Genomic DNA, 25,476 nt, shown 5'->3' on the forward strand with positions numbered 1-25,476 from the left:
CCCTTCTCTTATCCTTTATATTATAGAAGCCATAGGCCAGGCGGTGTGGCTCATGCCTGTAATCCCAGCACTTTGGGAGGCCGAGGCGGGCAGATCACGAGATCAGGAGATCAAGACCATCCCGGCTAACATGGTGAAACCCCGTCTCTACTAAAAATACAAAAAATTAGCCAGGCGCGGTGGCAGGTGCCTGTAGTCCCAGATACTGGGGAGGCTGAGGCAGGAGAATGGCGTGAACCCGCGGGGTGGAGCTTGCAGTGAGCCGGGGTTGCGCCACTGCACTCCAGCCTGGGCAACAGAGCGAGACTTCGTCTCAAAAAAAAAAAAAAATTATAGAAGCCATAATATATCTATGAGTTATGAATCCTACAATATGATTTTATAATTTTGTTATAAAGACTAATATAGGCTGGATACGGTGGCTCACACCTGTAATCCCAGCAGTTTGGGAGGCCAAGGCGGGTGGATCACTTGAGGTCAGGAGTTGGAGACCATCTTGGCCAACATGGTGAAATCTTGTCTCTACTAAAAATACAAAAAAATTAGCTGGATATGGTGGTGCGGGCCTGTAGTCCCAGCTACTCTGGAGGCTGAGGCAAGAGAATCATTTGAACCTGGGAGGCGAAGGTTGCAGTGAGCTGAGATCACGCCACTGCACTCCAGCCTGGGTGACAGAGCGAGACTCCATCTCAAAACAAACAAACAAAAAAGTTAAAAAAGCAAAGAATACAACTCAAGAACAGCCAAGGCTAGGCGCAGTGGCTCACACCTGTAATCCTACTTTGGGAGGCCGAGGCGAGTGGATCACCTGAGGTCAGGAGTTCAAGACCAGCCTGGCCAACATGGTGAAACCCCGTCTCTACTAAAAATTCAAACATTAGCCAGGCGTGGTGGCGGGCGCCTATAATCCCATAATCCCAGCTACTTGGGAGGCTGAGGCAGGAGAATCGCTTGAACGCGAGGGGGTGGAGGTTGCAGTGAGCCGAGATCTTGCCACTCTAGCCTGGGCAGAAGAGCAAAACTCAGTCAGAAAAAAAAAAAGCCCAGGCGCAGTGGCTCACATCTATAATCCCAGCACTTTGAGAGGCCGAGGTGGGTGGATCACTTGAGGTTAGGAGTTCAAGACCAGCTTGACAGCTTGACCAACATGGTGAAACCCCATCTCTACAAAAATACAAAAACTAGCTAGGTGTGGTGGCATGCGCCTGTAATCCCAGCTACTTGGGAGGCCGAGGTGGAAGAAGTGCTTGAACCTGGAAGGCTGATTTTGCAGTGAGCCGACATCGTGCCATTGCACTCCAGCCTGGGTGACAGAGCGAGACTCCATCTCAAAAAAACAAAAATAGCCAAAAGTAAGAGATACCCAGGGTTTTATGTAGGTGTGGGGGGAGGGGCTTCCATTCCCTCTGGTGATATTCCACCCTCCCAGTTCTTCAGTGTGTTCACCATCCCAGAAGCTCTCCAAACCCTATTTATGGATTTTTATGGAGGTCTCATTATGTAGGCATGATTGATTAAATCATTGGTCATTGGTGATTAAACTCAATCTCCAGCCCCTCTCCTCTCCCTAGAGGTTAATGGTAGGGTAAGGTATTAAAGGTCCCAAACCTCTATCATAGCTTGGTCTTTTTGGTGACCTACCTCCATCATGTAACACAGGTATGAATAGATTTGCATTTTCAAATGGCTGCTCTGGCTGCAGGAGGCTATGAGGTGTGTGGGGGGAGGGAGAAAACAATAAGATGACTTAGGCTTCATTTTTTTTTTTTTTTTTTTTTTGATACAGAGTCTTGCTCTGTTGCCCAGGCTGGTGGAGTGAAGTGGCGCAATCTCGGCTCACTGCAACCTCCACCTCCTGGGTTCAAGCGATTCTCCTGCCTCAGCCTCCCTATTAGCTGGGATTACAGCATACAACACCACACCTGGCTAATTTTTGTGTTTTTTTAGTAGAGATGGGGTTTCACCAGTTTGGCCAGGCTGGTCTCAAACTCCTGACCTCAGGTGATCCGCCTGCCTCGGCCTCCCAAAGTGCTGGGATTACAGTTGTAGGCCACTGTGCCCGGCCCTAGGTTACTTTTTTTTTTCATTTTTGAGACAGGGTCTCACTATGTTGCCCCAGACTGGACTTGAACTCCTGGGCTTAAGTGGTCCTCTCGCATAGATGGGAGGACAGACTCACATGCCACTGCAGCTATAGGCTAGGTTTTTGTTTCGAGCAACATGGTTGAAAGTGATATTATTCCCTAAAAGAGAAATACGTTTGGGAGGAAGCTGATCTAAGTCAGCTTGGGTAGGCTGTATTTGAGATATCTGTGATTCACCTAAATGCAATGTCAAGTAGAAGCTGGATATCTGAGCCAGAAGCTCAGAGGAGTGATCTGGACTGCACAGACATATTTTGAAACCAAGGATAGGCAAGAAAAGGCCAGGAACCCTGCTGACAGGTACCTCACTGTCTTACATACAGGCCAGCTTTATTGGGGGAGGAGTAGAATAAGAAGGAAGGGAAAACCAGGTTGTTCCCAACAGGTCAGTAGCAGGGCTTGAGGGAAGGAACAATCAATTCATCATTCATTGAGTTAGTCAGCATTTACTGGGCATCTGCTGTGCCAGGCAATGTGCTGGAGATACAGAGATAAATAAGACATGTTTCTGCTTTTAAAGAGCTCACAGTTTAGTAAGGGGAAGTAAATGTATTTGGAACAGAGTGAGCTATGTAGAGGTCCATACAAGGATGATTAGGGACACAAAACTCATAGTGGTCAGTGTTATTTGCGGAGGTCAAAGAAGGCTTCAAGAAGAGGTGACATGAACTAAGTGAGAATGTACTGGAGTGATGGTCACACCCATGTGAAGTTGGAGAAACTGCTCAGAGGAGGCCAAGGGATGGATGGTGAGAGGTTTCCAGAAAGATTGGAGGAATAGAGAATGGAAGACAGATACAGAAGGGCCCAGACCAGAGACAGGACCCTTGGATGAAAGTGACCGGAAAGTACTTTATAAATTCAAAATATACTAGGTGGGAGGCTGAGGCAGGAGAATCACTTGAACCCGGGAGGCAGAAGTTGCAGTGAGCCCAGATAGTGCCATTACATTCCAGCCTGGGCAACAAGAGCAAAACTCCATTAAAAAAAAAAAAAAAAAAAAAATATATATATATATATATATATATATATATATATATATATGGAACTGCTCTGAACCCAAAAGATATGTCCCAGACCTGGCCAGATTGCCCCAATGCTGTCCCTTTTTCTGAAAAAAATTAAGTACGGAGCATTTGGCTGTCTCAGAGCTGTCTGTGAGGAGATTCTATTAGGAGAGGCAGTTGAATAAGAAAACTGACTGCTAAGCATCTTTACAACCTGATGGTCATATTTGTGATGCTGCTATAATGCCATTAAAAGTGTGGTTGATTAGAACACTGTGCCATGTGAATGTCCGTGTGAACCTGTGCTTCCTGGCAGGAAATTTACAGCAGGATGTTAAGTGACTAAAACAATTGTACATCATCATATCTGAGATGTGTTAATTGAGGTGAAATTGGGGCTAACTTTTCCTAGAAGTAAATGGGTAGACTTCCTCAGGGATTTAGAAGCCAGGAAGATGAGTCATTCAGACTGAACTTTGAGAGATGACGTATTTAATGCTTCATTAGAGAAATGAATTGATTGGAGACTAGACTTCTGAAGAAGACCTCTTCGGCTTACCAGAAAGAACAGGGACTTGATTTAGTGCCAGACAGGCTTAGGTTCCAACTGTGGTTCCTTCAGCAGTGTGACAGATGCTATACCCAGCATCTATGAAAGGAGAAATAATCAACTATTCTCCTTCAGTTGTTTAAAGGATTAAATGAGATAATGGATTAAAACATCTATCACTTGGCTGGGTGCAGTGGCTCACGCCTGTAATCCCAGCACTTTGGGAGGCCGAGGCAGGCAGATCACAAGGTCAGGAGTTAGAGACGAGGCTGGCCAAGATGGAGAAACCCTGTCTCTACTAAAAATACAAAAATTAGCTGGATGTGGTGGTGCATACCTATAATCCCAGCTGTTCAGGAGGCCGAGGCAGGAGAATCACTTGAACGTGGGAGTGGGAGGTTGCAGTAAGCAGAAATCAAGCTGCTGCACTCCAGCCTGGAGAGAATGAGACTCCATCTCTAATAATAATAATAATAATAATAAATAAATAAATAAAAGAGAAAGAAAGAAAAGAATGGCTACTCCATAGGCACAGCAGCCTGGCTGGCTACTTTTTTTTGTTTTGTTTTGAGATAAGAGTTTCACTCTTGTTGCCCAGGCTGGAGTGCAATGGCCATCTCGGCTCACCGCAACCTCCTCCTCCCAGGTTCAAGCGATTCTCCTGCCTCAGCCTCCCGAGTAGCTGGGATTACAGGCATGTGCCACCACGCCCGGCTAATTTTGTATTTTTAGTAGAGATGGGGTTTCTCCATATTGGTCAGGCTGGTCTCGAACTCCCAACCTCAGGTGATCCTCCAGCCTTGGCCTCCCAAAGTGCTAGGATTATAGGTGTGGGCCACTGCTCCCAGCCACCTGATTGGCTACTTTTTAATCATTCAAGTCTTGGCTTAAATAACCTTTGAGTGGTTAGGGAAACCCTCTCCTTCCCTAACCTCTCAAATCTAAAGTAACCACCGATGGGCAGGGTATGGTGGCTCACGCCTGTAATCCCAGCACTTTGGGAGGCTGAGGCTGGTGGATCAGTTGAGCTGAGAAGGTCAAGACAAGCCTGAGTAACGCGATGAAACCTTGTCTCTAGAAAAAATAAAAAAGTTATCCGGACTTGGTGGCTTGCACCTGTAGCCCCAGCTACTCGAGAGGCTGAGGTGGGAGGATGGCTTGAGCCCAGGAGGCAAAGGTTGTATTGAGCTGAGATTGCACCATTGTACTGCAGCCCGGGTGTCAGAGCAAGACCGTCTCAATAAATAAGTAAATAAATAGCCACCAAGTCTCCCTGTTTCAACACTGTTATAATTCTCTACATGCCTCATTATTTATCATTCTCTTGTGCATTTGTTTCTCTGTCTGTCACTCACACACACACACACACGAAGGTAAGCTCTGCGTGTGAGTAGGAGCCTTTATTTACTTCATTCTGTTGCTATATGCTCAATTCCTAGAAATAGTGCTTAGCATGTAGAAAAACTGGATAGTGGTTAAGATAATAAGCTCTGGCACCTGACCTACCAGTTCTGTTTCAAAACTGTGTGACCTTAGGCAAGTTACCTAATCTTTCTGTGTGTCAGTTTATCCATCTATAAAGCTGGGATGATTACTAATAGTACTTATCTCATATGACACCAGGAACATGGCAAGACCTCAATAAATAGTAGCTAATACCATTTTTTTTTTTTTTTTTGAGACAGGGTCTCGCTGTGTCACCCAGGCTGGAGTGCGGTGGCACAATCTGGGCTCACTGCAGCCTCAGTCTCCTGGGTTCAAGTGTTTCTCGTGCCTCAGCCTCCCTAGTAGCTGGGACTACAGGCAAGTGCCATCACACCTGGCTAATTTTTGTATTTTTAGTAGAGACAGAGTTTCACCATGTTGGCCAAGCTGGTCTCAAACTCCTGACCTCAGGTGATCCACCTGCCTTGGCCTACCAAAGTGCTGGGATTACAGGAGTGAGCCACCGTGATCGGCCAGTGGCTATTACCATTATATATACCAGCATTCAAATATTTGTTCAGGGAAGAAATGACGTCAAATTCACCAAACATCTTTATCTTAAAAATTTAAGAAGTGTGAACTGGTAGTGCAAACATGTGGCATAAGAACCAGAGTTCTTTTTCTTAAACGCTGGGTCTCAGTCACCCTGTTCCCTTTCCTGCCACAGTCATGGTGACCGACCCTAGCGTTTGAAAGTCAAACCCTTAGGATAGTTGTGAGCAACTGCTGAGATTAACCAATTACCGGATCCAGCCTGATTCTAGCAGAGGCAAAGGCCTGCCCTTTCCTTAAACTGTCTGGGACCAGGCACGTTTACCAGAACCGTGGAGCCTAGCTGCGGGTTGTGACTGGCCGTCATTCAGTATTATGTTATTTACTTATTTATTTATTTAATTTATTTTTTGAGACGGAGTCTCGCTGTGTCGCCCAGGCTGGAGTGTAGTGGCCTGATCTCGGCTCTCTGCAAGCTCCGCCTCCCGGGATCACGCCTTTCTCCTGCCTCAGCCTTCCAAGTAGCTGGGACTACAGGCGCTCGTCACTGCGCCCGCTGATTTGTTTGTATTTTTAGTAGAGACGGGGTTTCACCGTGTTAGCCAGGATGGTCTCGATCTCCTGACCTTGTGATCCGCCCGCCTCGGCCTCCCAAAGTGCTGGGATTACAGGTGTGAGCCACCGTGCCTGGCAGTATTATGTTATTTAAACCTGGCTGTTTAGATTTTTATGATTAAACAATTTTTTTTAATTACATTTCCACTTAAAACGTTAAATGCGTTGTTAAGTGATAGTATTCGAAATGACTGTATTGCGAAGCTGTTTTTTTTCCCCCTAGTGGAACCGAAATGGGGAAACCTAAAATAACTCTCCATCAGGTAAAAGTGTACGGCCGCAATAGACCCAGCAGAGGCGGCCGACAGACGGTTCAGACTATACTTTCAAGGATCATTTCTATAGCTTGCCACTAGAGAAGCTTTTCTGGACATGTAAAGCACCGGCAACTGCGAGGAGACGCAGTGTTCTCTCCTGAGCCTGAAACCAGCAGTTGGTGTTGCTTTGCTGCAGCTGCTGTTTGCCATTGATGGATGATTCTTCTCTTCCTCTGGGAGAGCAAGCAGGAGAGGACACAGTCTGAGTGGTTTCTCTTGTTCTTCGGCTGAATGGAAGAGGAAGCTGCTTCACGCAGTTCTCATTTCTAGTATTTCTGTGCTTATGTTAATTATTGCTTTACGCGTCTTATTTTCTTTTTTCTTTTTTTTTTTCTTTTCTTGAGATGGAGTCTTTCTTTGTCGTCCAGGCCAGAATGCATTGGCCCCATCTCGCCTCACTGCAATCACCACTTCCCAGGTTCAAGTGATTTTCCTGCCTCAGCTTCCCGAGTAGCTGGGATTACAGGCACCGCCACCATGCTCCGTTAGTTTCTGTACTTTTAGTAGAGTCGGGGTTTCACCAAGTTGGTCAGGGTGGTCACGAATTCCTGATCTCAAGTGTTTCACCCGCCTTGGCCTCTGAAAGTGCTGGGATGACAGATGTGAGCCACCGCGCACAGCCAATTTTGTATTTAATAAGGTGATTTGGTTGTCAAATAGCAACCTGCGTTTTGGTGTTGGGGATAGGATTTATGTAGTGTTGCTCTCCACCTAATGTCAATACCTATCTGACCTATTTTTCAAGCATTTGGCATGTTCTGCGTTTTGAGCAATGGGAGTTGGAGACTACATTCTGAGTTAACTTAGGAAAGCAGTTGGAAGTGGTTTTAAATGTGCTTTTAATATTTTCTTGCCAGGTACAGTGACTCACACCTGTAATACCATCACTTTAGGAGGCGGAGGTGGGAGGATCGCTTGAGGCCAGGAGTTTGAGACCAGCCTGGGCAATAGAGCCAGACCCTATCACTACAAAAAAATTGTAAAAGTAGGCCAGCGTGGTGGCAACTGCCTGTAGTCCCAGCTACTCAAGAGGCTTCAGTGGGAGGATGGCTTGAGCTCCTGGGAGTTCAAGGCTGCAGTGAGCCCTGATGGCACCACTGCTCTGCAGCCTGGGCAGAATGAGACCCTCCCTGAAAAAAAAAAAAGTTTTCTTAATCACTTAAGATGTTTTTCCCCTTCAGTACCATACTTATTTCTTTTGTTTCTTTAGTAAAATGCAATTTAAAATTAACCTTTTGGTGTTCTGGTTTTCATTTTCATTTTCTTTTCTTTTTTTTTTTTTTTTGAAATGGAGTCTCAGTCTGTCACCCAGGCTGGAGTGCAGTGGCACAATCTCAGCTCACTGCAACCTCCACCTCCTGGGTTAAAGTGATTCTCGACTGGGCATGGTGGCTCATACCTGTAATCCCAGCACTTTGGGAGGCCGAGGCAGGTGGATCACCTGAGTTCAGGAGTTCGAGACCAGCCTGGACAACATGGTGAAACCCCATCTGTACCCAAAATACAAAAATTAGCTGGGCATGGTGGCACACACCTGTAATTCCAGCTACTCGGGAGGCTCAGGCAGAATTGCTTGAACCCAGGAGGCAGAGGTTGCATTGAGCAAAGATAGTGCCAAAGCACTCCAGCCTGGGCGACAGCGAGACTCCGTCTCAAAAAAAAAAAAAAAAAGTGATTCTCCTGCCTCAGCCTCCCAAGTAGCGGGACTACAGACGCACGCCACAAGCCTGGCTAATTTTTGGTATTTTTAGCAGAGATGGGGTTTTGCCATTTTGTCCAGGCTAGTCTTAAACTCCTGACCTCAGGTGATCCACCAGCCTTGGCCTCCCAAAGTGCTGAGATTACAGGCATGAGCCACCGTACCTGCCCTCTTTTTCTTTTTTCTCACTTTCTCACTTTCTTTCTTTCTTTCATGTATGTATGTATATATGTATTTTGACACAGGGTCTCTCTCTGTAGCCCAGGCTGGAGTGCAGTGGCGTGATCTCAGCTCACTGCAACCTCCGCCTCCCGGGTTCAAGGGATTTTCCTGCCTCAGCCTCCCAAGTAGCTGGGATCATAAGCGCCCACCACCATGCCCGGGTAATTTTTATATTTTTAGTAGAGGTGGGGTTTTGCCATGTTGGCCAGGCTGGTCTCGAACTCCTGGGCCCAAGTGATCTGCCCACCTCGACCTTCCAAACTGTTGAAATTACAGGCGTTAGCCACCATTTCTGGCCTCAATACAACACTTCTGACACAAAATGTGTGGGGGCTGTTTCCCCACATATGAGGCAGTTCTCCAGCAGACACTGTGCCTGGCCCTGTTTTCTCATTTTCCTTCTTCTTTTTTTTTTTTTTTTTGGTTTTGTTTTGTTTTTTCAGACAGGGTCTGCTGTCTTCCAGGGTGGAGTGCACTGGTTGCATTCTTGGCTCACTGCAGCTTTGCCCTTCTGGGCTCAAGAGATCCTCTTGGGCTGGGTGTGGTGGCTCATGTCCATAGTCTCAGCACTTTGGGAGGCCAAGGTGGGCAGATCACCTGAGGTCAGGAGTTCAAGACCAACCTGGCCAACATGGCAAAACACCGTCTCTACTAAAAATTCAAAAATTCGCTGGGCATGGTGGCACATGCTTGGAATCCCAGCTACTGGAGAGGCTGGGGAGCCAAGATCAGGCCACTGCACTCCAGCCTGGGCAACAGAGCAAGATTCCCTCTCAAAAAAAATAAAATAAAATAGAGATCCTCTTGCCTTAGTCTCCTGGGTAGCTGGAACTACAGACATGTGCCACAACATCTGGCTATTTTTTAAAATTTTTTGTCGCCCGGCTAGGCATGGTGGCTCATGCCTATAATCCCAGCACTCTGGGAGGCCGAGGTGGGTGGATCACAAGGTCAGGAGATCGAGACCATCCTGGCTAACACGGTGAAACCCCGTCTCTACTAAAAATACAAAAAATTAGCCGGGCGTGGTGGCAGGCACCTGTAGTCCCAGCTACTTGGGAGGCTGAGGCAGGAGAATGGCGTGAACCCAGGAGGTAGAGCTTGCAGTGAGCTGAGCTCGCACCACTGCACTCCAGCCTGGGAGACAGAGCAAGACTTCGTCTCAAAACAAACAAACAAACAAAAAATTTGTCGCCCAACCTGGGCAACCCAGTGCCTTAAAAAAAAAAAGAAATTATGAGGTTCCTCCCATTTTCATTTATCCATCTGGGTTCATAATACTTAAGTAAACTCCAAAAGAAACATTTTCTCCTCAGGAAATGCCTACGCCACTCTTCCATAGATGGCCCTTACTTAAAATTTTTTCTACTAAAAATGTTTTTACTACAAAAGTAGTATTGCAGCAGGACAAGCCGCAGACAAAACCCCTCAGACACCGAGTTAAAGAAGGAAGGGCTTTATTTGGCCGGGAGCTTTGGCAAGACTCACGTCTCAAAAAACCGAGCTTCCTGAGTGAGCAATTCCTGTCCCTTTTAAGGGCTTACAACTCTAAGGGGGTACGCGTGAGAGGGTCGTGATTGATTGAGCAAGCAGGAGGTACGTGACTGAGGGCTGCATGCACTGGTAATCAGAACGGAACAGAACAGGACAGGGATTTTCACAATGCTTTTCCCTACAATGTCTGGAATCTATAGATAACATAACCGGTTAGGTCGAGGGTCGATCTTTAACCAGACCCAGGGCTCGGCGCTGGGCTGTCTGCCTGTGGATTTCATTTCTGCCTTTTAGTTTTTACTTTTTCTTTCTTTGGAGGCAGAAATTGGGCATAAGACAGTAAGAGGGGTGGTCTCCTCCCTTAGTATGAGGTTACTTAATAGTGGAATACACCAAAGAGATGTGTATGTGTGTGTGTGTGTGTGTGTGTTTTGAGACGGAGTTTCCAGCCCAGGCTGGAGTGTAATGGCACAATCTCGGCTCACGGCAACATCTGCCTCCCGGTTTCAAGTGATTCTCCTGCCTCAGCCTCCCAAGTAGCTGGGATTACAGGCATGTGCCACCACGCCCGGCTAATTTTGTATTTTTAGTAGAGATGGGGTTTCTCTATGTTGGTCAGGCTAGTCTTGAACTCCTGACCTCAGGTGATCCTCCCGCCTTGGCCTCCCAAAGTGCTGCAATTACAGGCGTGAGCCACTGCATCCGGCCAATGTGAGTAAGTTCTTTAGTGGTGACTTGTGAGATTTTGGTACACCCATCACCCAAGCAGTATACCCTGGCACCTTATTTGTAGTCTTTTATCTCTTGCCCACCTCCCACCCTTCCCCTCAACTCCCCAAGCAAGATCATTGTATCATTGTCATGCCTTTGCGTCCTCATAGCTTAGCTCCCACATATCATTGAGAACATACAATGTTTGGTTTTCCATTCCTGAGTTACTTCAATTAGAATAATAGTCTCGCCGGGCGCGGTGGCTCACGCCTGTAATCCCAGCACTTTGGGAGGCCGAGGCGGGCAGATCATGAGGTCAGGAAATCAAGACCATCCTGGCTAACACGGTGAAACCCCGTCTCTACTAAATATACAAAAAAAATTAGCCGGGCGTGGTGGCAGGCGCCTGTAGTCCCAGCTCCTCGGGAGGCTGAGGCAGGAGAATGGTGTGAACCCGGGAGGTGGAGCTTGCAGTGAGCCGAGATCATGCCACTGCACTCCAGCCTGGGCAACAGAGCAAGACTCCATCTCAAAAAAAAAAAAAAAAAAAAGAATAATAGTCTCCAGGCCGGTCGCAGTGGCTCGTGCCTATAATCCCAGTGCTTTGGGAAGCCGGGGCAGGAGGATCACCTGAGATCAGGAGTTCAAGACCAGCCTGACCAACATGGAGAAACCCTGTCCCTACTAAAAATACAAAAAATTAGGCAGGCGTCATGGCGTATGCCTGTAATCCCAGCCACTCAGGAGGCTGAGGCAGGAGAATTGCTTGAACCTGGGAGGTGGAGGTTTTGGTAAGCCGAGATTGCACCACTGCACTCCAGCCTGGGTAACAAGAGCGAACCTTCATCTCAAAAAAAAAAAAAAAAAAAAAGAATTATAGTCTCCAATCTCATCCAGGTTGCTGCAAATGCTGTTAATTCCTTTTCATGGGTGAGTAGTATTCCAATGTATAAATACACCACAGTTTCTTTATCCACTCGTTGATTGATGGGCATTTGGGTTTGTTCCACGATTTTGCAATTGCGAATTGTGCTATTTCTGCATTAAAATTTTTTTTTAATTTATTGTAGTAGAGACAAGGTCTCACTGTGTTGCCCAGACTGGTCTTGAACTACTGGGCTCAAGCAAGTGTCCCGGGTTGGCCTCCCAAAGTGCTGGGATTACGAGTATGAGATACCACGTCCAGCCTATTTTTGCAGTTTTTAATTATCACAAACAATGCTTTGATAAAATACCTTGTAATATATCTTTACAGGACAGGCACAGTGGCTCACACCTGTAATCCCAGCACTTCTGGGAGGCTGAGGCAGGTGGATCATGAGGTCAGGAGTTCGAGATCAGCCTGACCAACATAGTGAAACCCCATCTCTACTAAAAATACAAAAATTAGTCGGGTGTGGTGGCAGGTGCCTGTAATCCCAGCCACTCAGGAGGCTGAGGCAGGAGAATTGCTTGAACCTGGGAGGCAGAGGTTGCAGTGAGCTGAGATTGCACCACTGCACTCCAGCCTGGGTGACAGAGCGAGACTCCATCTCAAAAGGAAAAAAAAAAAAAGCAGTAGGTTGTAAACCTATATTTCTTATGATTGACTGTACATCGGGTGTTTCCACAACCCACTCTCCAGGTTCGATTAATTTGCTAGAGTGGCTCATAGAACTCAGGGAAACACTTTACTTAGGTTTACCCATTTATTGTAAAGATATCACAAAAGATACAGATGAGCAACTGAATGGAAGAGATGTCTAGGGCAAGGCATGTGGGAAAAAGCTTGGTGATTCCATGCCCTCCCTGGCCCACCCTCCAGGAACCTGTCCATGTTCAGCTATTCAGAAGCTTCCCAACCCAGTCCTTTTGGGTTTTTATGGAAACTTCATTACATAGGTATGGTAGATTAAATCACTAGCCATTGGTGATCAATTTAACCTTCAGCCCCTCTCCCCTCCCCAAAGGTTGGGGGGCAGGGCTAAGAGTCCCAACCCTGTCATCATGCTTTGGTCTTTCCAGTGACCAGCTGTGATCCTGATGCTATCTGGGTGGCCCCAGCCACTAGCTACAGTCAGCATCAGCATACAAAAGATACTCATCATTCCAGAGGTTCAAAGAGTTTTAGAAGCTCTATGTCAGGAAACAGGCATGAAGACCAAATATGTATTTCTTGTTTTTTTGTTTTTTGTTTTTGAGACAGAGTCTCGCTCTGTCACCCAGGCTGGAGTGCAATGGCATGCTCACTGCAACCTCTGCCTCCTGGGCTTAAAGCAATTCTCGTGGCTCAGCCTCCCAAGTAGCTGGGATTACAGGCGCCCACCACCATGCCCAACTAATTTTCGTATTTTTAGTAGAGATGGGGTTTCACCATGTTGACCAGACTGGTCTCGAACTCCTGACCTCAAGTGATCCACCCGCTTCTGCCTCCCAAAGTGCTGGGATTACAGGCATGAGCCACCATGCCCAGCCCCAAATAAATCTTTCTTTCTTTTTTTTTTTTTTTTTTGAGACAGAGTCTCACTCTATGGCCCAGACTGGAGTGTAGTGGCGCGATCTCAGCTCACTGCAACCTCTGCCTCCCGAGTTCAAGAAATTCTCCTGCCTCAGCCTCCCAAGTAGCTGGGACTACAGGCACATGCCACCATGCCCCGCTAATTTGTGTAATTTTAGTAGAGACAGGGTTTCACCATATTGGCCAGGCTGGTCTTGAACTCCTCACCTCGGGTGCCTCCCAAAGTGCTGGGATGACAGACATGAGCCACCACACCCGGCCCCAAATACATATTTCACAATATCACAGAGACAGTGGTATAGTGCGTGGACTTTAGAACCAGACTGGTTTGTGACCGCTGGCAAATTGATCTCTCTCCATTTCTCCATCTACAAAACAGTGATAATAATAGTTTCTTCTTGTTGTACAGTTGTGAGGATTAAGTGAATTAAAAGAATGGTGCCTGGCACACATTATTGTTAATATCAGATATTACCTCCTAGGAGGCCCACGGGTTAGGTGACTGACCCATCTGGAGGCCCTGGGCTTATGAGGGTGGTATTAGGATGTCAACATTTCAATCCAGGTCTTTTAACCTTTTTGGTCAGTCTTTGTACCATGTCATAGCTGCCTCTGGTCACTTCTTGTGGGACTGTTTGTAGTTACTTTTATAGCAGCCACAACATGGGTACAATGCTGGCCTAAAATAATTATTTGTTGAATGAATAAGTGTTATTTTTTATTAGGAAGTCTCCAAAGGGCATGTTTGCTTAAGTTGTAGGGACAGAGGTTTTCACCTATTTTTCTTTCCTACCACCTGTATCCCCTCAAGATTTGTTGCTCCGTGCCTTCCCATAAGTGTTTTCTGATCCTTAGAGAAGCCCTTGGGGCACGGTGGATCACCTGAGGTCGGGAGTTCAAGACCAGCCTGGCCAACATGGTGAAACCTGTCTCTACTAAAAATACAAAAATTAGCCAGGTGTAGTGGCGGCCGCCTGTGATCCCAGCTACTGGGGAGGCTGAGGCAGGAGAATCGCTTGAACCCGCTGGAGGTTATGGTGAGGCTGGAGGTTGTGGTGAGCCAAGATCGCACCACTGCACTTCAGCCTGGGCGACAGAGACTCTGTCTCAAAAAAAAAAAAAAAAAAAAGAAAAAAAGAAAAAGAGAAGCCCTTGGTGGGCTGGGCGCGGTGGCTCACGCCTGTAATCCCAGCACTTTCGGAGGCCGAGGTAGGTGGATCACTTGAGGTCAGGAGTTTGAGACCAGCCTGGCCAACATGGTGAAACCCCGTATCTACTAAAAATACAAAAATTAGCTGGGCATGGTGGTGCGTGCCTGTAATCGCAGCTACTCAGGTGGCTGAGGCAGGAGAATCACTTGAACGTGGGAGGCAGAGGATGCAGTGGGCCAAGATCATGCCACTGTACTCCAGCATGGGCTACAGAGTGAGACTCTGTCTCAAAAAAAAAAAAAAAAAAGGGAAGCCCTTGGAGGCCTTGGTTGATTTAATTTTTTGCCTCCTGAGCGCTGGGAGGGGCTTCCCTTGACGGTAATTTCTTCTTGTCAATAACTATAACTTCTTGTCAGCCTGCTTCCCTTGACTGTAATTTCTTCTTGTCAATAACTATAAATAGTTTGAGATTTGATAAATTAGACTGCTACATGTGTATGGATGAGATTCTTGGGGTCATAGAGGAATGGTGGTTTATTACTCATAGCAACAGCAGTAGCCAGAATATCAGCATTTTTTCCTTTCAACTTTTTTTTTTGAGACAGAGTTTCGCTTTGTCAACCCAGGCTGGAGTGCAATGTTGAGATCTCAGCTCACTGCAACTTCCACCTTCCGGGTTCCAGCAATTCTCCTCCCTCAGCCTCCCGAGTAGCTAGTATTACAGGCGCCTGCCACCACACCTGGCTACTTTTTGTAGTTTTAGTAAAGGCGGAGTTTTACCATGTTGGCCAGGCTGGTCTCGAACTCCTGACCTCAGGTGATCCGCCTGCCTTGGCCTCCCAAAGTGCTGGGATTATAGGCGTGAGCCACCACACCCGGCTGGAGACATAATTTTTATTATACTGGATGGTAAGCATGTATTCACTTTGCTGTGAATGTAGATACTATCTGCCTTCCAAACTTCATTATACAAATATCTTCAAAGAGGTGCCCTGAACAGGTTAGTGCCTTGCTCCCATGACATGCGTAACTCTGAGAGATCCATGCAGAATTGTCCTTTTTTTTTTTTTTTTTTTTTTTTTTAACTGTTCTCTGCTACTCTTCTCTACTCTTAGGCTGGTTTGTGTTGGGCAGATAAGTGAACAAGGCACTGAAGATAGGGGAGATACATTGGGCAGTTCCTACCTTCTCGTGTAGGAGAAGACAGTCTGGTAGAGGACATAGACATACCACAAATACTTGTAACACAGCAAGTCCTGAGCAGTAAGACATGTGAACCCCTCTAGTACTGCTCTCACCATGAACACTGTTTCTTTTTCTCTCTTTTTTTTTTTTTATTTGAGACAGTCTCACTCTGTTGCCCAAGTTGGAGTGCAGTGGCACAATCTCAGCTCACTGCAACCTCCACCTCTCGGGTTCAAGCAAACCTCCTGCCTCAGCCTCCTGAGTAGCTGGCATTACAGGCCATGTGCCACCAAGCCCGGATAATTTTTGTGTATTTTTGTATTTTTAGTAGAGACAGGGTTTTACCATGTTGGCTAGGCTGGTCTTGAACTCTTGGCCTCAAGTGATCCACCCACCTCAGCTTCCCAAGGTGCTGGGATTACAGGTGTGAGCCCCCACACCCAGCCCAATTTCTTCTTACTAGATGTCGCAGGCTTTGATACTGTTGACTGATCCTTCTTTTTGAAACTTTTAACCTTCCTTGTCACTGTGACCCATTTCTTCCAGGTTTTCCTCTAATCTCTGCCTACTTTTTGGCTTCTTTCCTTATTTGCTTTTTTTTTTTTTTTTTTCTGAGACGGAGTCTTGCTCTGTCACCAGGCTGGAATGCAGTGGTGTGATCTCAGCTCACTGCAACCTCTGCCTCCTGGGTTCAAGTGATTCTCCTGCCTCAGCCTCCTGAGTAGCTGGGACTACAGGCACGTGCCACCATGCCCAGCTAATTTTTGTACTTTTTAGTAGAGACGAGGTTTCACCATGTTGGCCAGGCAGGTCTCGATCTCCTGACCTTGTGATTCACCCGCCTTGGCCTCTCAAAGTGCTGGGATTACAGGTGTGAGCCACTGCGCCCCGCCCCCAGCTAATTTTTGTGTTTTTACAGTAGAGATGGGGTTTCTCCACATTGGCCAGGCTGGTCTCAAACTCCTGACCTCAAGTGATCTGCCTGGCCTCCCAAAGTGCTGGGATGACAGCCGTGAGCCACCATCCCCAGCCCTAGCTTGCCTCAAGATGGTAGTGGGCCTCAGGGTTCCAGCTTTAACCCTCTGCTGTTTGGGTAGTGCGTTTGACTTATTTTCCCCCATGGCTTACAATTGGCCATTGTTGATGTTAATGTCCTTTATCTTCTGCAGTTCTGTTCACTGGACATCTTTACTTGGATTTATTCATTACTAGGTGCTTGGGATATTGTGGGTACACAAAGCCGTTCATATAGTCTGAAACTTAAAGTCTCATGCAGGTGGCAGGCATTAATCAAATGATCACATAGAAGAGGTGTTTGATCTGCTAAAGGAGGTCAGGGAAATATTCCCTGAGACAGTGACATTTGGACCAATGTCTGAATGATGAAGTTAAGTTGGGATTAGAGGTTGAGAGGAGAATCCCTGTCAGGGAGAACAGTCTGTCCAAAGGCCCTGTGGCAGAAAGGAGCATGGCGAGTATGAGCCAGAGTGTGGCTGGAGTGAGGGAGAATGAGACTTGAGAGATGGACTTGACAGATGGACTTGAGAGAGGGGCCAGACCATACAGGGCCTTTTAAGTGCGAGAAATACACTTACCTTTCCAAACCCAAAGAATGGGCTTAGAGGCACGAAGAACAGCGAAAGTGAGACTTTTAATAGGGGTCTTGCAAGATTGGGTGTCTGGTATAATTTATCTCCTAGCATCCAAGTCCCTCCCCCAGTTCCTCATTGGTCGAGTACTATGAGGTTACAATCTTTCCGGATGTCGCCTAAGTTTCATTATCCCCTTTATAAGGTTATACCGTCCCCTTCCCTGCTTTAATTTTCGATTCCCAATAAAGAAACTTTCTTCCCTTTCATGGGCTGACCCCTCCTCTACATTCTGTTCGCTTATTGTGACCTTCTAGGTGCATGAGCTGTGCGGTTACGTTTGCAGGCCGGCTGCCAGTACTTAGATTTATTATGCCTTGAAAATGGACCATTTAAAGTATTTTCTCACATAAGTATGTAGAGAAGTTTTGTCTGTACCTTAACAAATGGGAAGCTACTGAAGCTTAAACCAGGGGAATATGTTGTCCTGCTTGTTTAAACACAGCAATGGCCGGGTGTGATGGCTCACGCCTGTAATCTCAGCATTTTGGAAGGCTGAGGTGGGAGGATCGCTTGAGCCCAGGAGTTCAAGGCCACCCTGGGCAACAGTGCGAAACCCAGAAAAAAATAAACACAGCAATGCCATGTAGAATAAAAACTCCCTGGTTTTTGGGGAAGAAATCCAAAATATTTATGTGTGTGGAATTTTGATCACAGTATAAAATATAATAGGGTGCGCTATGCAAATATCACAATCTTTGGCTTTGAATTATCGCTTTCCCTTCACTCTGGTTATTCTCGAAGGGCCTCCTTGCTTCGGATCACCGGTCCAAACCGGGAAGTTTCCCTGACGGTTTCTGGCGCTCCGGCGCGCTTTATAGTCGTCAGCGTTACGCGTGGAGGAAAATGGGGCGGGGTTAGAAAGGAGCTCCGAGTGATTGCATGTTTTGCTACCATATGTTAATTACCGTGATTGCCTAAAGTAACTTAGAAATTTTTAGCTTATTTTAAATGCTTTTTCGAACTTTGGTAATGGAAAGATCGTTTTTGGAAAAAGCACATAGTAATATTTTCCAGAAGAAAATGTGCCCACGAAATACCATCAGCATAATATGTGTGAGTTTCTTTCGCATCTGGAAGGCACATACGTAGTGGTTTAAGACTATTTTCAGGAATCATTTTTATAGTTCGTTACGAGAAAAGTTTCTCTGAATGTGTAGAGCACCGAAAGCCACGAGTAGGAGAAGTAGCGTTCTCTCTTGAGCGTGAAGTCAGCATTTGGTGTTGCTTTATTGTAGCTACATTTTGCTATTGATGATCGTTCTTCCCTCTTTTTGGGGAGGGTGAGAGGGAGAGAACGCAGTCTGAGTGGTTCCGGTTTTATTTTTTTTTTTTAGGTGTTAACGGTAGATGATTGGCCGAAAGTAGGGTGTGTTTTTAGTGTTTGAGTTGTAAGGTTATGCCTGGTGTGTTTTTTGTGGTTTGAGAGATGTGTCGTGTGTATATGTATTTTTTAGCTTAAGATTATGCGAAGTGTGTTTTTTGTGTGCTTTGAGAGGTGTGAGACATGTGCATTTTTGTTTTTGAGCTGGGGCATTTTTTTCTGTCGTCCTGGAGTGCAATGGCGCAATTTCGGCTCATTGCAGCCTCTGCCACTTAAGCAGTCCTCATGTTTCAGTTTCTCAAGTAGCTGGGACTACACGTGTGCAGCCAGGCCCCGCTAGTTTTTGTATATTTAGTAGAGAGGAGATTTCGCCTTGTTGGCCAGGTTGGTCTCGAGCTCTTGGCCTCAAGTGATCTACCAGCCTCGGCTTCCCAAAGAGCTGGCATTACAGGCGTGAGCCACTGCGCCTCCAGGCTTGGGGGATTTCAATTTTCATATTTCTTGGTGTTTTTTGGTCTTCTGGAGGACTAAATTTTTTTCTTGGTAGGTAAGGCATGTTTTCCTTTTTTATTTGTTTTCCTGGTCATGTTACTACTTTCGCCTTTTTTTTTAGTCCCTTTTAATTATTCACAGACTCATTGTTTGATAGTACTGGAAATTGGTCTGTTTTGTGTATTTTGTTTTCTCTTGTCGAATTAGTCTTTATACTTTAGTAAGATCTTTTAGGTGAGGACTTGTATTCCAGTGAGCTCTTTTTATGTTATAGCCTTCCTCCCAACACACACAGTATCTTTAGTCCCTCCCTCATCCTTTCCCATGATTGAGAACCATTTTAATCCATTTTATAACATGCCAGTGTGGTGAACTAAATGCTTCAATGCAACTTTCTGTAAATATTTTTGATGAATAAACACTGAGTTTGCCTTCCAGTATATCTATGTGTGACCAATGAAGGCCTTCTTTTGTACTTTTTCTTTTAAAAAAAGCTCACAGCAATATATGAAAGTACACTATAAAAATATTTAATTCCCCCCACCCCCCACCCAGTTCCATCTCAGGAAATTTTCTGATATTTGCATTGATTCTGATATTTCCTTTGCAGGAATTTATGTTGATGCAGTTAACTCCTTGGGCCAAACAGCACTTTTTGTTGCGGCGTTATTGGGCCTTAGGAAATTCGTTGATGTTCTGGTGGATTATGGATCAGATCCAAATCAGTAAGTACAATAATATTGATGTCTAGAAAATAAGGGTTGTGCTGTTAAGATGAGTTGGGGTGTTTAGAAACTAATTTGAAAAACCTTTGGCCGGGTGCGGTGGCTCACACCTGTAATCCCAGCACTTTGGGAGGCCAAGACAGGCAGATCACGAGGTCAGGAGTTAGAGACTAGCCTGACCAACATGGTGAAACCCTGCCTCTACTAAAAATACAGAAAATTAGCTGGGCGTGGTGGTGCATGCCTGTATTCCCAGCTACTTGGGAGGCTGAGACAGGAGAATCATTTGAACCTGGGTGGTAGAGGTTGCAGTGAGCCGAGATCGCGCCATTGCACCCCAGTCTGGGCAACAAGAGCGAGACTCAGTCTCAAAATAAAAAAAAAAAAGGGTGACTTTTGCCTGACTCTTATAGCTGTGGTTTAAAATAATCAGAGTTTAGGCTGGGCATGGTGGCTCATGCCTGTGATCCCAGCACTTTGGGAGGCCGAGGTGGGCGGATCACCTGAGGTCAGGAGTTTGAGACCAGCCTGACCAACACAGAGAAACCCTGTCTCTACTAAAAATACAAAATTAGCTGGGCATGGTGGCGCATGCCTGTAATCCCAGCTACTCGGGAGGCTGAGGTGGGAGAATCACTTGAACCTGGGAGGAGGAGGTTGTGGTGAGCTGAGATCTCACCATTGCACTCCAGCCCAGGCAAGAAGAGCGAAACTCCTTCAAAAAAAAAAAAAAAGAAAGAAAAAAACACTAAACACTAAAAGAATCGGAGTTTAATAGTTGGTCTAAATTTTATTTATTTTATTTTATTTTTTTTCAGACGGAGTCTAGCTCTGTCGCTCAGGCTGGAGTGCAGTGGCACGATCTCGGCTCACTGCAAGCTCCGCCTCCCGAGTTCACGCCATTCTCCTGCCTCAGCCTCCCAAGTAGCTGGGACTACAGGTGCCTGCCACCATGCTGGGCTAATTTTTTGTATTTTTAGTAGAGACGGGGTTTCATCATGCTAGTCAGGATGGTATCAATTTCCTGACCTCGTGATCCGCCCGCCTCGGCCTCCCAAAGTGCTGGGATTACAGGCGTGAGCCACCGCGCCCGGCCAATAGTTGGTCTAAATTTTAACATGGAACAGTAACATCTGCTTTTTTTTTTTTTCCTGACACACGGTCTGGCTCTGTCGCCCAGGCTGGAGTGCAGTGGCAGGATTTTGGCTCTCTGCAGCCTCAGCCACCCAGCTTCAAGCAGTTCTCCTGCCTCAGCCTCCCGAGTAGCTGGGATTACAAATGGGCACCACCACGCCTGGCTAATTTTTTGTATTTTTAGTAGAGACAGGGTTTTGCCATGTTGGCCAGGCTGGTCTTGAACTCCTGGCCTCCATCCACCTTGGCCTCCCACAGTGCTGGGATTACAGGTGTGAGCCACTGTACTTGGCCGAACATCTCTTTTTGTGAAGCACTTCGGCTTTTGCTAGGGCCTTCTCAAATATTAGCTTATTTGACACCTTCTTTACAGAGAAGGGAGAGTGGGTGGTGGATATTTTTCAGTTCCCATTAAACAGAACCAGAAACTGAGGTTTTGAGCACTTAAGTGATTCCAGCTGATTTTCACAGGAATGCCAGAATATGAACAATCATAAAAGTCTTTCCCATCTCACTTAAGGAGGCTCTGTTTAATGTACCTACTTAAATTATTGATATTGGAAGCTTTTGTACTTTTTTTTTTTTCTTGTGATGGAGTCTTGCTCTGTCACCCAGGCTGGAGTGCAGTGGCGCTACTACGGCTCACTGCAACCTCCGCCTCCCGTGTTCAAGCGATTCTTCTGCCTCAGCCTTCCAAGTAGCTGGGATTATAGGCACGTGTCACCACACCCAGCTAATTTTTGTATTCTTTTTTTTTTTTTTTTTTTTTTGAGACAGAGTCTCACTCTGTTGCCCAGGCTGGAGTGCAGTGGTGCAATCTTGGCTCACTGCAATCTGCGCCTCCCAGGTTCAAGTGATTCTCCTGCCTCAGTCTCCCTAGTAGCTGGGACTACAAGCACGTGCCACCACACCCAGCTAATTTTTTATATTTTTAGTAGAGACGGGGTTTCACCGTGTTAGCTAGGATGGTCTCCATCTCCTGACCTCATGATCCGCCCGCCTTAGCCTCCCAAAGTGCTGGGATTACAGGCACGAGCCACTGTGCCCGGCCTAATTTTTGTATTCTTAGTAGAGGCAGGGTTTCACTATGTTGGTCAGGCTGGTCTCGAACTCTTGACCTCATGGTCTGCCCGCCTCAGTCTCCCAAAGTGCTGGGATTACAGATGTGAGCCACTGTGCCGAGCAGCTTTTATATTTTATGTATGTGTGTTGTGGAGGGGTTGGTTATAAGATTGCTTAAGGGAAGAAAACTTGGAAGCTTAGAAAAGTACAAAGAAAAAAGCCAGTCAGTATGAGAATTAAGTAACCAGAGGTAACTTAAAACAATGAACATTTTGTTGTGTTTCCTTCCAGAATTTTTCTAGACTCACACACGCTCTACTGGCTCTACCATATTGTTTAATTTCAAAGCCCGGAAAGAAAGGGGTCAGCCAGATGCAGTGGCTCACACCTGTAATCCCAGCACTTTGGGAGGTGAGGTGGGAGGATTGCTTGAGCCCAGGAGTTTGAGACCAGCCTGGGCAACAGAGACCCTGTCTATACCAAAACAAAACAAAACAAAAAAAGGTGGCATGGGGGCTGGCTCACCTGATGTTTGCATATACCCATGTTGTAGGGAGGCCATATTGGGACAGTCTGCAGTTCTTCAGCAAAAATGCAACATTTTCTTTTTTCTTCAGTTTTTTCCTTTTTTTTTTTTTTTTTTTTTTTTTTTTTTTTGAGATAGAGTCTTGCTCTGTCACCCAGGCTGGAGTGCAGTGGCATGATCTTGGCTCACTGCAACCTCTGCCTCCCAGGTGCAAGCGATTCTCCTGCCTCATCCTCCCGAGTAACTGGGATTACAGGTGCCCACCACCACAGCTGGCTAATTTTGTATTTTTAGTAGAGATGCGGTTTCACCTTGTTGGCCAGGCTGATCTCAAACTCCTGACCTCAGGTGATCCACCAGCCTCTGCCTTCCAAAGTGCTGAGATTACAGGCATGAGCCACCATGCCCGGCCATTTCCCACTTCTTTTAATTACTGGAACAAGGTGTATAAACATCGCCTTGAGTGATATAGTCATGACCATCATCACTTTCATATTCTGTATGACCGTATAATTCTGTTCAGTAAACATAAACCATTTTTTAAAAACCTGTATAAAAAAATACAGATAAAAATTGAAACATTTTATAGTCATCTGCATTTACAACTGCTTTGTCCAGGCTTAAAGCTGATTTCTTTAAAGATCAAACCATTCAAACCTTTAATTTTCAAGATCAGGGAATTGAGAGTAGCCCATAATATGGTACATAGTATTAATGACACAGCTGAGACCAGGAAGGAGCCCAGCTTCTGAAGACCTCAGAGTTTAAAGAAGTTCCCTTTTTCAAGTGTCCAGGAAGGACACTTGTAATGCCAGGCAATGCCAGGAAGGAAGTGGAAAGGGACAAGAACAAGAGAGGATGGCAAACCCCTATGGCTTTGTATTTTGTGGTTGGGAACATTTTCATGTGACTTAAAAAATATCTGATGATTAGCTGCATAGAGGTACCAGGAAAAAAAGTTTTTAAAAAATTTTTATCTGATCAAGGTGAAGGGGAATTTCTGGGAGGAGGCTTTATTCCTTTTTTTGTTTTTGATGAAGTCTTGCTCTGTTTTCCAGGTAGAGTACAGTGGTGCGATCTTGGCTCACTGCAACCTCTGCTTCCTGGGTTCAGACGATTCTCCTGCCTCACCCTCCCGAGTACCTGGGACTACAGGCGCTTGCCACCACACCTGGCTAATTTTTGTATTTTTAGTTTTGTAATGTTGTCCAGGCTGGTCTTGAATTCCTGACCTCAGGTGATCCATCTGCCTCAGCCTCTCAAAGTGCTGGGATTTTAGGTGTGAGCCACCACACCCAGCCAGGAGGCTTCTTTTTTTTTTTTTTTTTTGAGATGGAGTCTCGCCCTGTCACCCAGGCTGGAGTGCAGTGGCACAGTCTTAGCTCACTGCAGCCTCTGCCTACAGGGTTCCAGCAATTCTCCTGCCTCAGCCTTCCAGGTAGCTGGGATTACAGGCACACGCCACTGTGCCCAGCTAATTTTTGTATTTTTTAGTAGAGACGGGGTTTCACCATGTTGGCTAGGCTGGTCTCGAACTCCTGACCTCAGATGATCCACCCGCCTCGGCCTCCCGATGTGCTAGGATTACAGGCATGAACCACCGCACCCAGCCAGGAGGCTTTATTCCTATACGCTCAGTGGAAACGCTGTGATGGACTGGACCTATTGAAGTCACAAATCAGATGCCTGCTGGACCAAGTAACTAGGTTTAGGTTTTCTCTGAGGAGGGTCAGGGATCTATTGCCGTTGGGCAGGAAAGGGAGCCAGGAAAGCCAGATCTTCCGAATTTCCAAGAGCCGGAAATCCCAGTTTTTAATTTGAAATCTCCCAAATGTTGCTGGGTGCAGTGGCTCATGCCTGTAATCCTAGCACTTTGGAAGTCCAGGGTGGGTGGATCATGAGGTCAGGAGATTGAGACCATCCTTGTCAACATGGTGAAACCCCATCTCTACTAAAAATAACAAAAAAAAATTAGCCGGCTGTGGTGGTGGGTGCCTGTAGTCCCAGCTACTCAGGAGGCTCAGGCAGGAGAATCTCTTCTTCCAGGAGGCGGAGGTTGTAGTGAGCCAAGATTACACCACTGCACTCCAGCCTGGGCAACAGACTGAGACTCTCTCTCAAAATAAATAAACAAATAAATGAAATCTCCCAAATGTTAAATATTGCCCACTATTTCAATTTTTTTGAACACTGTGTGTACCAAATAAAATAAACTTCTAAGTTGGCTAGGCAGAGACTCCAGTTTTTAGGCTTTACAATAAATAAATATGATAGTACACATTTTGGTACCAGGTAGACCTGGATTCTCTTGTAAGCTTAGCTGGGTATAAATCATTATTCCTTTCCTCCTTAGCATTCATGAGAAATGAGAAATAATATCATCTCTCTCCTAACCCAGCTTTCTTACGGTTTGTGGGAGGAATGATTAGAAGATGGCAAGACAGGCTGGGCACAGTGGCTCATGCCTGTAATCCCAGCACTTTGGGAGGCTGAGGTGGGCAGATCACCTGAGGTCAGGAGTTTGAGACCAGCCTGGCCAACATGATGAAATCTCGTCTCTACTAAAAATACAAAAATTACCTGGGCATGGTGGCAGGTGCTTGTAATTCCAGCTACTCGGGAGGCTTAGGCAGGAGAATCTCTTGAACACGAGAGGCGGAGGTTGCAGTGAGCTGAGATTGCGCCATTGCACTGCAGCCTGGGGGACAAGAGCGAGACTTCGTCTCAAAAAAACAAAAAAAACCAAAAAAAACCCCAAAAAACAAAAAAGAAGATGGTAAGACATTATACAAAGCTGTTTTTGCAGCAAGGAGGATATTGTGGTTCCCACAATGCAGTGTGCTGGCCTGCTTCTCTGCCCAGCAGTGGGAGAGAGCCTACAGTGAGAACCAATGGGATCAGTGGTTCCTATGTGCCTGGGTGCAGGCCAGCCTCATTAGTATCACCAGGGGAATTTGAAAAACAAAACAAAACAAAACCACATTCGTGGGTCCTG

General features: G+C 46.0%; 1 protein-coding gene and 2 non-coding genes across 3 annotated transcripts in view; all 3 read left to right on the forward strand.

The window, feature by feature from the left end:
- The window catches only part of TEX14 (testis expressed 14, intercellular bridge forming factor), a 108,969-nt gene that overhangs the window by 13,775 nt on the left and 69,718 nt on the right, over positions 1-25,476 (forward strand). Inside the window, exon 3 of the mRNA XM_054537034.2 lies at positions 19,645-19,759. Coding sequence (XP_054393009.1) covers positions 19,645-19,759 — 115 coding nt within the window. The remainder of the gene's footprint in view (positions 1-19,644; positions 19,760-25,476) is intronic.
- LOC112129847 (small nucleolar RNA U3) lies at positions 6,608-6,821 on the forward strand. Its single transcript, XR_002912190.3, has one exon. It is a non-coding gene; the product is annotated as a small nucleolar RNA U3 (small nucleolar RNA).
- Positions 18,317-18,531, forward strand: LOC112129846 (small nucleolar RNA U3). The gene has a single exon (XR_002912189.3). It is a non-coding gene; the product is annotated as a small nucleolar RNA U3 (small nucleolar RNA).

Source organism: Pongo abelii, chromosome 19 (assembly GCF_028885655.2).
Source record: "Pongo abelii isolate AG06213 chromosome 19, NHGRI_mPonAbe1-v2.0_pri, whole genome shotgun sequence".
NCBI lineage: Eukaryota > Metazoa > Chordata > Mammalia > Primates > Hominidae > Pongo > Pongo abelii.